The sequence below is a fragment of the Nannobrachium achirus genome, assembly GCF_963921795.1.
Source record: "Nannobrachium achirus genome assembly, chromosome: 17".
Taxonomy (NCBI): domain Eukaryota; kingdom Metazoa; phylum Chordata; class Actinopteri; order Myctophiformes; family Myctophidae; genus Nannobrachium; species Nannobrachium achirus.
This window is the reverse complement of record NC_137824.1, coordinates 18,400,785-18,413,833: the sequence shown is the minus strand read 5'-3', so window position 1 is coordinate 18,413,833 and position 13,049 is coordinate 18,400,785. Positions and strand designations below refer to the sequence as shown.

Below are 13,049 nucleotides of genomic sequence, written 5' to 3'. Positions count from 1 at the left end.
CGACCTGATATAAATAACAAAACACTTTGGCTCGAGACCAGTATGTTATATCAGTATGTTATACCAAAACTTTATAGACCAAGGTTATTCTCCTCAAACAAATGACCGACAGTACAAAGTCAGGGCCCTTAGCCAATGAGGAGCAGCCAAAGGGTAGACACCCATACATGGTGTTCCATGCGAGCCCACACTGTTTCATAGGAACAGTATTTCTAGTTTATCTAGTAAAATTCTAAACCTTTCCGGGCGCTCTCCCTCTCTCTCTCTCTCCCTCTCTCTATCTCTCTCTCCCTCCCTCTCCCCCCCTCAGGAGGGCTCATCATGTTGGGTCAGCTGCTGTGGTTCGGTCGCTCCCTGGTGAGGAGGAAGGTGGTGGACATGAGCTCCCTGGAGGAGTCTAAGCTGTGCCGGTGCCTGGGCACCTTGGACCTCATCGCCCTGGGCGTGGGCAGCACGCTGGGCGCAGGGGTCTACGTGCTGGCCGGAGAGGTAGGGCAGAACGGTCACCATTGCAGTGTTGACCATGACGAAAAATGTTTTTTGACTGCGTTTTTTTCACTGACGAAAACTAAATAAAAACGAAATAAAAACTACGCTGTGATGACTAAGATTAAGACTAAATATATTGACAATTTCGTCAACAAAATAAAAACTAGACTAAAACGATAGGGAGGGACTAGTCCTGAAGAGAGTCATTTTATGTTTGGTTGCTCTCAGGTGTTGCGTGCTGAAAATAGCCGATCTACAAGCTCACAACGCGTTGCGTTGTGACGCGTTGTGACACAACCAAGTGTAAAATCAGTCATTACGATGCCATCACGGCCTGCCAAAATAAATTTTAGTTGACTAAATCAACTGTAGATTTAGTCGCCTAAAAACGTATGATATTTAGTCGACTAAAATTAGACTAAAACTAAAACTTTTCAGATGACTAAATTATGACAAAAACTAAATTATATTTTATTCAAAAGACTATGACTAAAACCAAATCAAAATTTGCTGTCAAAAACAACATTGCACCATTGACGTCCAGTTGTGCAATACCCGTTGTATCAGTCTGTGATATCAGTACTATGACGTCAGAATATTACATCAGCATGCAGACAGACAGCCATGGCGGCTACACTGTTTATTATCGTGAAGTCAGCATGCTCATCTCCAAATTTGGTCATTCATCTCCAAATTTGGGCATTGTTTCAGGTGGGTGGTGACAGTATCAGTGAAGTCAGCATGCAGACAGATGGTCAGACGGCGGACGGACGGACAGACAGACAGACAGACATTCGCTAAATTAATATTAGATATTGCTGCTGTCCGGCAGAAACCTCTTGATAGCTATAAATATGTTATGAATCGCTATCATCTCCATTATTCTAAGCTTTTATGTTTTCTTGTAAATTAATGTCCTAGTTCAGTGGTTTTCAACCCCTGAAAGGTCTTTTATTTATTTGGCATTTGAGCCACAGAGCACCATTTGATGAGATTTAGCCTCTCAGACCCAAAACATTCAATATTCTGTTGTTGTCGGATAAGATTTTGTCCACAACTCCATCCACTCTGTATGATATGTGATACCATAAAGATAAACGGCAAACTTTGATCAAAATAACAATTCTTCTATATTCTCGAATTGTGTCGAATTCTCATAACTTAAGTAATGCAGATGTTAACTCTCGAGAGCGTAAAAAGGACCCCCCCGGGTCCATTTGGTTTCATTTTACACTCTCAAGAGTTAAAGAAGAGTTAATTTGGTTACCTATACTCTCCATCATTTAGCTGAGGTCCATCCCCCTCAAGGACCACTTGTGGTTCCCAGATCCCTGGTTGAAAACCACTGTCCTAGTTGATCATACTGCAGCGTTAAGATCGAAACATCCAGAAGGTGACGTCAAAACAAAATGTGTAACGGAGGACCACCGTCGACGGTGTTGCGCACCTCATCATTCATGACATGTCCCGTACTGTGATTGATTGATTGATTGAAGACTTTATTAGAAGTTTGCATAGGAAAAGGTACAGTTTCATGACGGTACAGTTCACTGGTACAAGGTCTACTAAAAGGAGATCCATGAAAAGACTAAGCTTATTTCCACAGGAAACCATTTAAGTATCTCATATAACATTGAATGACAGACGAATAGAACACAGTACTATGCAGTAGATATGTAAAAAAAAAGAAAAAGAAAACAGTAAGTCTAAACAAACAGTAAGTGTAAGAAGGGGCAGGGGAGGGTAGGGTTGGGCTAGGTTAGTTTTTTTTTGCGAGTGAATATTTCTACTTCCTTGTCTTGTTTTGCGGCAACAATGTTGTGTTGGCGAATCAAAATTCGAAACTATGTTCTGAATCTGATCCTTTTAACAAAACCTTCTAATTCCTTCTACCCTGAATGGAAATATGTATAATTCTGTCTATAACAGGTGGCCAAGGGTGACTCAGGCCCCAGCATCGTCGTCTCCTTCCTCATCGCGGCCCTGGCGTCCGTCATGGCGGGCCTGTGTTACGCCGAGTTCGGCGCCCGCGTCCCAAAGACGGGCTCCGCCTACTTGTACAGCTACGTCACCGTAGGGGAGATCTGGGCCTTCATCACTGGCTGGAACCTCATCCTCTCCTACGTCATAGGTGAGTCAGTTCTGTGTAGCTGTTGTTTAGTTTGAGCATATTCATTGAATTCAGATGACTTAAAGTAAGTGAATATCTATGATCTCCTGGCTACACAAGACTGGAGATAAACACTTATAACCTGTATGGGGGCATATATTTTCAAAAGGCTTCAGAAAGGTTTATGGCTATTTTTGAATTTTCTATCAAAGGACAACTTCACCCATTTTCAACCTATCTTCATATAATTGGTCCTCACTAATAGTCCTGATAAAATGGTACCATTTGTTTGAACTTGGTCTGTGTCTCATAGGAGGGATTTGGACAAATTTCACATTTTGTATTTTTATTTTTAATAATTGTCACATTATTCACTGGATGGTCAAATTGTTCTTATTTTTTCCCCCCCGCCAAATGCTTTCCCTCAATTATGGGTAAAGATGACCTTACTGGTGCTGAAGAACAAGTCCTCTTCCTTTTATCTGAAGGAAATTCTGTCATGTGAATGAAAGGTCAAATAACATGGCACTTTGAAAAGGAAGACACGCTGGCCTTTGTCTGTGTCACTGACTGGAGTCGTCACCTGCAGGCCTTCAAAGTTATTACCTATACTCTGTCAAATACACAGTGTTCGTTCAACATGAGAAGAATGGCTTCAAATATAGCATGTTATATTTCCAGGAACAGAAAGCCTGCAGTTTCTTTTAGCTTAGATTTCTGTTGACAGCTCTCCTCTGAGACACAGACAGAGTAGACAAAAATGTTACCATATTATCATGAGGATTAGTGAGGAACTATTATTATTAGTGTGGTTGCCCCAGCAGGGCAACCAGACTATACTATACTGTAGTTCTGGGGAAACTTTATTCTCTGTTTCTAGAGGAACTAAAAGTTTAACGTCTACTCCTCCCACAGTTTTCGCGCCACACACTCGCGCCATATGTCAAATCGACCGGCTTCATCTGGAATTTGCAATTTGCATTTTTCTAAGAGAACATTTGTATTGTTTAATTGATATATTAATTTATTAGTGAATTAATTTTCCCCACTGAATTTAATTTAAGTCAGTGGTTAATATAAACTTTTCACAAATATGGAGATGACTGACATCATAGACCACATGAGACCATTATGTCCATATATGGGCATTCCCACCGAAAACGGGAATCATACTTTAAGTATGATTCCCAGATGATTCCCTGCCCCGTTAGAGTTTATAGATGCACTGTTGTGTTAGGGTACCTACCCCCTTATACTCATATATGGGGATTACAATGCACAAGATGCATTTACTTACTGGTAAACAAACATAGCCCTCAAAATAATGGAAATTCACTTCCAAAAACTCAAATATGATTTGAAACACAGGGCAACCACACTTGCAATTTCACAAATTGCAAATTTTCTAGTATGAATATAGGTTATTGCACTATAGGTTGTTGTACTTTTGGACAAAGTGAGGGTCAAAACATTGGTAATCGATGGTGCAGGACTCACCAAAGTCTCCCGATCGGACCCGAACATTCCGGCATGGGTCATGGGCTCTGGGTCAAATTGTGTGGTGTCCATAGCTGTCCCTGTCCTCTCGTCCTCGCAGGGACGTCCTCGGTGGCCAGGGCCTGGAGCGGGACGTTTGACGAGCTGATAGGAGGACACATCGAGAGGTTCGGTCAGACCTACTTCCCCATGAACGCTCCTGGCTTGGCGCCTTACCCCGACTTCTTCGCCGTCTGCCTCATCCTGCTGCTCTCTGGTAAGACGCTTAACCCAAACTAACCCATCGGCAAATTCCCACCATTGCTGGCCCACACTAACCTGCCTGACCTGGCGGAGACCTGTGCTCCTTCTAGTTAGCACTGGCTTTCTCCACTGTTCTTGAACTTCTAGCCCATACATTAACTTTAGTAGGTGAGGTGATCTCTGATTGTATGGCTAGGCCTATGTAAGACTAGAGATCACATTGAATTGCCTTGTTGTTAAAACATAGGCTACTGTCTACAAATACACTTGCCTTGCCTAGCAAGTACTGTACTTATAATGTAATAATGATAATGTAAGTATACATATCAGTTACTAAGTATTGCACATATTATACACACATCAACATGGAAATATGAATCAGTGCCTTTTCTTCATAACAAGCAGTGTTCTTATGAGCCTACATGGTGTAATTCAATAGAGAAGGCAGAATGTTTGATAATAAGATAAGTGCTTAATGAAGGCCTGCAATGCTCTGCTTGTTATGTCATTTTACTGGGACTTGTTTTTAAAGGCTGAGCCAGGTTTGTTGTGTCACTACTTGTTCTTAACTAAAGGCTGTTCCTCCACTTTTTTGACAACATGCTGATACCTACTCGGTTACACCAGGCCGGCTGCAGGATGAAATGACTAAGGGGGCTTTTGAAAATTGTGAGGGTGCACATATTTTTTATATAGGCAAGTAAAAATGAACATTCTTTTTATTATCTGTAATACCTACAACAGATGCCAGTTTTATAATAATACAATATAATAATAATAATAATATTCAGCCAATATTTGTGTTATTTTTGATATTTTCTTGACTTTACATATATAAACTGAGGGGCACAACTTGCAACTGAGGGTGCAATCCCCCCCAGGCCCCCTCGTAGCGCCGGGACTGGGTTACACACATCCACACAGCCCAGTGCTACGCGCTGTGAGCTTGTAGATCTGCTATTTTCAAATGGTCGATATATGTATATATAGGGTTAAAGTGGTTGCAATGATTTTGATTCTATTTCAACTCTGTTTGCTGGGGACTCCCTTACTGCCCCCCCAAGGACCCCTGCCTTATAGTACACTGTGGTGTACTGTACTAGCTTATCAGATAAATAACGTGTTAGATTTAGGTGTGTCAATGTGCATTGGCAATTAACAACCGTATGTGATTGGTCACACCCGTGACTCTGGGCCCTTTAACTGTTAATTGCTGGGGAATAAATGTTTTCCAATTGAACATCGCTTGTCCAGCTTTTCCCCGCTAAAGGGATTCATAGGAGCAATGTTTTTGGCCTGGTCAGGTTTTGTTAATCTACCTGAAGCTATATAAATCTTCTATGTCATTCTGATCACTGGCAGCTTGGATAGGAGCTGGCTGTGAGGGTCACCAACCTTTCTAGAATAAAGCTTTTTCATAAGTCTTATAAACCGATATGCCAACGCAACGCTGGCATGAAATTAGATCAGTGTGACCCATGCAGGCAACATTATAATATTTAAGGACCTGCGTAGTAAGTTTAGCAACAGGTTTTTGATGCCTATAATCTCTACTGAGAGAATGAAGAGATTCTTTGTTTGATTCCTTAACGTTAACGAACACCGCTAGCTTTGTTTTGGGAGGGTGTTATGTTATGTCATTTGTAAAGTCTGTTATTGTCACTTGCTGTGTATGGGGCTCTTAAGTCTGACATCATTTTGTAGGCAGAAGAGAACTTTTGGGGCCAAAAGGCTCCAGCTTCCGTGAATCTTTGAACTATTTTGACTATTTACTAATTTGTCTTCTCTTTCTTGTTGACAGGAAAGTGGTAGAATTATACTTTAGTCGTTATTTTTGTCTCGGATCTGTTGAAATAGCGAGGGACACATATTGCAATAAATCTGCTTGGAGGTCTGACTACAAAATGATGTCACGGCTATACTGTATGTTTGCGACCGTCAGGGAGCAGTTTACTATGAAAACCTCCACCGGCCGTCCGTCCGTCCGTCCGTCCGTCCGTCCGTCCGTCCGTCCGTCACACGTCACACGTGACCATCAACAAACGTCACACCTTTGTTGATGTTTAAATCGAAGAGTCTTGGTCAAATACTTCTGTTGGTTTCTGCACTGATCATTTATACAATTCAGCTGTGTTTGCTCGTGTCATCATGATGAGGTCATAAATCAGCCATGCCCAAATATAGATTTTACGGGTTTACATGCTTACTCAGTTATTCGTTATGTGAAAGTCCTATGACGTCTATGATATCTGACATCATCATACATACATTCCCTTTTATGCCCATAAATGGAGATCCCCTCTGTAGAACCAGCCACTGACATCACTGTAATGTCAGGGGAACCAAATCCCTTTTATGCCCATATATGGAGATCCCTGTGATGCCAGGGGAACCAAATCCCTTTTATGCCCATATATGGAGATATGGAGATCCCCGTGTTGCCAGGGTAACCAAATCCATTTTATGCCCATATATGGAGATCCCTGTGATGCCAGGGGAACCAAATCCCTTTTACGCCCATATATGGAGATCCCTTATGTCATCAATATTAAGCCCATATCTGTGAATATCTTTGGGTACCAGATGTCTCCATATATGGTTAAATGGTCCGATATACATCACTGGCCAGAAGACCAAGAAATGGTGCAACCTCGCCCTTTGCTTTTCTCCCTTAGGCATCTTACTGGTAGGTAGTTTAATGAGGAATGCAGTATGGTGGTAGGTAGGTAGTTATGGCCTTTGATGTAAGATTTTCACTTTCTAGGATAACTATATTTGCTATTCCCAGATGATGCCCTTTTAGGGTACCCCTCATGCCCATATATGGAGATCCCCAGGCTTTACTAATTAACATAAGTTTTATGCCCATATATGGAGATCATTGTCCCAATGTCATCAGATATATGGGCATAAATGGACACAGGCAAACTAGATGGGCTGTATGGATATCCAGATGTGTGATGTAAGTGTTTTATTCCAAATGTGGCACCCCACAGACATATTTCCAGAAACAAAATCCCTTTCATGCCCATATACTGTATGGAGATTTCTGATGTCATCAATCCCAGGCCCTGTAAAAAACATGGTTGCTATGGTAAACAGTTGGTTGCTAGGGTAAACAGTTGGTTGCTAGGGTAAGAAAACATGGTTGCTATGGTAAACAATTGGTTGCTAGGGTAAACAGTTGGTTGCTAGGGTAAAAAAAACATGGTTGCTGTGGTAAAAAGTTGGTTGCTAGGGTAAACAGTTGGTTGCTAAGGTAAAAAACATGGTTGCTATGGTAAACAGTTGGTTAGTAGGGTAAACCTTCAATGATTTTGACATCTTGTTACTAATCTGTCGGTAGATAATGCCGGTCTTATATAAGGGTCATTTGTGTACGGTGTGATGTCATACTGATGTCAGCAGTGTGACAGGAGATAAGCGACCAACGGTCGCTTATCTCCCGATTAGGGAGTCTTACTGGTGTTATTGCGACCGTCAGGGAGCAGTTTACTATGAAAACCTCCACCGGCCGTCCGTCCGTCCGTCCGTCCGTCCGTCCGTCACACGTCACACGTCACACCTTTGCCCTGCTCATATCTCCGCATCAGTATGACATCACATCACATGTGTACACAAACCTTTGTGTACGTTGCTGTGGCAACAGTCTGTTGTTGCTGGTCTGTTAGTGTACGTTAGCAACCACCTTAGCAACCATGGTTTTACCCTAGCAACCAACTGTTTACCCTAGCAACCAACTGTTTACCATAGCAACCATGTTTTTTTACCCTAGCAAACAACTGTTTACCATAGCAACCAGATACGCAGAGCAGGGATCTCCATATATGGGCATAAACAGGTGACATCACACTGATGTCAGATACTCAGAGCAGGGATTTCTCCATAATATATGGGCATAAAAGGGATTCTGTTAGGGATCTCCATATATGGGCATACAAGGGATTCTGTTAGGGATCTCCATATATGGGCATAAAAGGGATTCTGTTAGGGATCTCCATATATGGGCATAAAAGGGATTCTGTTAGGGATCTCCATATATGGGCATAAAAGGGATTCTGTTAGGGATCTCCATATATGGGCATAAAAGGGATTCTGTTAGGGATCTCCATATATGGGCATAAAAGGGATTCTGTTAGCTGTTAGTGATCTCCATATATGGGCATAAAAGGGATGCTGTTAGGGATCTCCATATATGGGCATAAAAGGGATTCTGTTAGGGATCTCCATATATGGGCATGAAAGGGATTCTGTTAGGGATCTCCATATATGGGTATAAAAGGGATTGTATCCCAGATGATGCCCTGTTAGGAGATCCACACTAACAGAATCCATATATGGTCCTACCGACAGCTGCTATAAGCCAACCCTGGCGATAAGGTCTGAGTCGAAGAAATGCTTCTTTCCTGGCAAGAATTGCCCCTTTATACTGTAGGGCTCGTTTGTGTATTGTATGACATCACGCCACATCATCGGCTGAGGACTGTGTGATGTCATCATATCTCCATATATGGAGACATAAGTTGCTCATGCCCAAATATGGGCTGGTGAGGTCAGACTTAGTGTGATGCGTAGGTTATCTCCATATATGGAGATTCAACTTCAATGAGTAACCATGGCAAACTGTCAACTGCCCGTATGTCTTGATAATTGGTAAAACAAACTTTTGGCCTATTTGTGGAGATAAGCGACCAACGGTCGCTTATCTCCCGATTAGGGAGTCTTACTGGTTGTTACTTGTGTATTTGTATTCGCTCTGGTGGCAAAACATGTTTCCCCTCGGGGCTATGCAATAAACATACCATACCATTATTCAGACAGTTGTTTGCAACAGATGTTTGGCACCAAAGGGGTGACGATGGAAAGACCAACAGCAGGGACGTGCAGAGAATGTTAAAGAGGCAGGGTCTGGAATTTCAAAAAGGGCCTTTTGGTGAAAATATCGAAAATAGCAGACCTCCAAGCTCACAACGTGTCGGCTATTTTTGGTGCTTGATACCACACTGATCTAAGCATAATCAATGTCTTTCACCATAGTAAAAACTGACAGCCAGATCCATCCCTACACCTCCCCCACCCCACCCCACCCCACAGCAGAAATACATTGTTATTGAGAAACGAGTGTGGAGACACAGAGACGCCACCAGGGGGAGCACTCAATGGCATTATCAGCTTAATCAGTGACGCAAAACAGACGTTAACTCACTTAGCGCCGAGCGACTTTCGGGGCGACTAACTAATGATGGCGTTTAGTGCCGAGCGACTCGGAGCGACTTTTATATAAAAGCATTGTTTAAGCTTTTAATTTGGGTTGATAGACGGAGCGGAACGGTTAGCTTACCTTCGACTAGCATACAGATGAAAACCGTGAAAAAAAAGGATACGATTATGACGTCACCTTTAAGCCATAGCTTCCTGTTTACGTAGGCCTCTGTTAGCCGCTAGGCTCAATGCAAACCATCCGACCCTCACGTAGCTTCACTAGGTCGGATTTTGATTTGGAAACTTTCTGTGTGGCATCTATATACGTTCCGATGCCCATACCAATGGTGGTTTGAGACGATCAAGCACGAATTGAGCAGTATTGAGCTCAAATGGCGGCCCGCGGCCTGTCCATTGAATGTCAATGGAGAGCATGTCATTGTACCATCCTGTTATGTCCTGAACCTCGTTTTTTATTCTGACTTAACATGGGACCATGGAAAGTCTATGGGCTATGGCTCACTCTAGTGGTCATCTTGTGGCATTCGCAGGCACGTGTACCTGGTTATGTAATGTGATTTTGGGGATTCAATATAGCTATTTCCTGGCGTTATAAGCGCAGATTCATATTGAAATCTGGCTCGCTCGGCGCTAAGTGAGTTTTAATATGAAAATATTATGATTTTGGTGTTGACCCCACCCATATTGTGCACAGGGTCTTCAGTGGGGTGAAGCACCATGCTTTGGCTCAAATCACCCTTTGTCAGCCTTCTGATTGGTCCCTGACTGGCCAACCAGAAAAATCATTCACTTTTGCTACCGGGGGCGGAGTTATGCAGTGGGACAAAGTCCTTTTGTTCTCTCACCGCGGTGCGGTGATGCGGAGCACGGCTACGGCGCTGCGCGGTCAAATCGATTTTGATTAGTATAATGAATAAGCTTCAACAAACTAGTTCACATGAACGATATCGATGTACAGTAACTAAGATATTCGATTGGGTACATATATTTTAAATGGGCAGAATTACAATTAAAATACATCTTATGTTGAGAGCGAGGCTATAGTTCCTTAATTTCCTGGTCAGTGCGAGGTACCCAAGATGCACTGCTGTCTCTCTCTCTCTCTCACCTGCCCTCTGCCTGTTTCAGAGGATTAAACTAATTAAAACATGTATTTTCGGGGAAAAAAAAACTGTTTTGCAATGTAACTACTGTACTTTTGTTCCTTGTATTAATATTACGTAGATGTTTTTCTTTTGGTACTTTAAATAGCAATAATGTAAAAAATCTTTTTTTCCCCATTCACTTCCATTGTAAAAACAATCTTCCCTGGTTTTTGTCCCACCTAGTAACAGAGTGACATGGGGTGGGACACAAAGGGTGAATTGACAAAAAGACTCATGACTATTTGGACCCTGGTGGTTCCCGGCTAATTAATAAGAGCTTTATAAAGTAGTATATAAAGAGACATTAAATGGAGGTTGTACCTCTCTCTCCCATGCAGGACTGCTGTCGTTCGGCGTGAAGGAGTCTGCCTGGGTGAACAAAGTGTTCACTGCCGTCAACGTGCTGGTGCTGCTGTTCGTCATCATCTCCGGCTTCGTCAAAGGAGACCCGCTCAACTGGGAGATATCAGAGGAGACTCTGGTTAATGTCACCCGAGTCAGAAGGTATATAATGATGTCCGGGTTTCTCAAAGTGGGTGCCGTGACGCAGCTGACGCCAGTCCAGGAGTGCCATCTACACCAACTCTCCCCACCAAAAATAGCCGTTCTACAAGCTCTTACTCTCTTATACCCTCTTATCGCTTACAACCAGTGGTGCTTTGGGATTTTCTTTTCCGGGCGGACGGTCATTTATTGACGTCACATGCACGCGCGTGCACGCGCCTCTAGAGGCTATTTAGATAGAAAGGGTGTCAGCAGATCTAATGGTGGGAAAACAATAGTTTTCTAGTCTTAATTACATTTGCATTGTTACTTAAGATTGTATGTTCTACTTTCTTTTAATTCATTTAGAAAATACAGCGCTGCAGTAGACTAGAGAAACAAAGTTTGCCTTGAACGAATCTCAAACACTAAATACCACAGTAAATGGAGCCATGTATGAGGACACACACACATCGACACATGCACATGCAGTCACAGCTGGAAACCTAGGTGTTAAAGTAGGCTATATCCATATGAATAGGGGCGGCTTGAGGACACTCACACATTCACCACTAGAAACCTGTTATGCAAAGTAGTAGCCAGTAGCCACTGATTAAAGTATTGCTTGTAGTTATTGCGGGGTGGGGGGTTGTCGCGGCTCTCGCGGGGGGGTATGCACACGTTTACACGGTCGTGCACCGTTGCCGTCCGTGCGTCCGTGTCGGAATTTTTTACCACACGGCGTCCGGTCGCGTCCGGCCTCCAAAGCGCTACTGCTTACAACGCATCACAACGCGTTGTAAGCTTGTAGATCGGCTATTTTTGGTGAACGTTATGTTCTATCTGTTCTAATGGAAACGGATATTCCTCCGTGACATATACTGTGTAGCCTATCTTAGGGGGAAAGATGTGCATATTTACGTAGTGTAATATGGACATACGATTATAAAAACTAACAGTGTAATTCAGGGGTGCCGTGGATTAAAAAGGTTATTTAAAAAGTTATTTACAGGCAGGGGCGTCCGATAGTTAATGCACAGAATCATGCATAATAATGCATTCACCAGTCTAAATGGGTTAAATCCCCTCCCCCTATGAAGAACATCCATGGGGGGCCCCGCAGTGAATCATTGTACCCAGGGCCCAGAATTTGGTGCGACACCCCTTTACAGGGGTGCCCTGAGGAATGAGACAAAGATGTTTGAGAACCACTGGTACAATGTCTCCCAATGGCACCGGTACTTCATTTTGTTCTTTTATTTATTATTTAGCTGAGATGATGCATGGCTCTACAGTCGCAAGCCCTCTTGCCCCGCAGGCCATGGGAGATAATATCACTGTTAAAACACACTTACTTCCATCACAGGAAGAATCAACCGACTCTAGACTGTTTCCTCTGTTCATTCAGTTAGTTTCGGACCAGTTCGGTTAATTATCTTATTAACGACCAACTGAAAAGGTCATTTTTGTGAGTGTATTTCTTCCATAATGTGACGTGATGTTTGCCTAGTGACACACTGGGGGCTGGGCATGTCTCGGCCAATCGTTGATGGGGGACGGGGGACAGGGACGGGGACCAGGGGGTTGGGCGGGACAGCACAATATTGCTGAATCACGTTTCTCTTACTCTCGTCGCAATGCGGTATGCTATAGATAGGCTGTTTTAGAAAAAGACGTTTTGACATTTTTTGGGGGGGGAAATGGTCCTTTTAATTTGGTAGGCATACTGTAAGTATCGTCTCTGTCGTGTCTAAACCTCACAAGTCCAAAACTGTTACTTTGAAGGATTCAAATTCTAAAACGTCAAAAGTACCGTGTAGATCTTGTGTGACGCTAGTATGATCAAGTAGGGCATTCAT

General features: G+C 42.8%; 1 protein-coding gene and 1 long non-coding RNA gene across 2 annotated transcripts in view; both read left to right on the top strand.

The window, feature by feature from the left end:
• The window catches only part of LOC308301613, a 418,458-nt gene that overhangs the window by 387,130 nt on the left and 18,279 nt on the right, over positions 1–13,049 (top strand). The gene's annotated exons all lie outside the window — the stretch shown is intronic.
• slc7a2 (solute carrier family 7 member 2) overlaps positions 1–13,049 on the top strand; it is a 37,387-nt gene that overhangs the window by 6,059 nt on the left and 18,279 nt on the right. Inside the window, exons 2-5 of the mRNA XM_080745648.1 lie at positions 311–489; positions 2,419–2,620; positions 4,197–4,352; positions 11,046–11,211. Of these exons, the coding sequence (XP_080601774.1) occupies positions 322–489; positions 2,419–2,620; positions 4,197–4,352; positions 11,046–11,211 (692 nt within the window). The 5' untranslated portion in view covers positions 311–321. The remainder of the gene's footprint in view (positions 1–310; positions 490–2,418; positions 2,621–4,196; positions 4,353–11,045; positions 11,212–13,049) is intronic.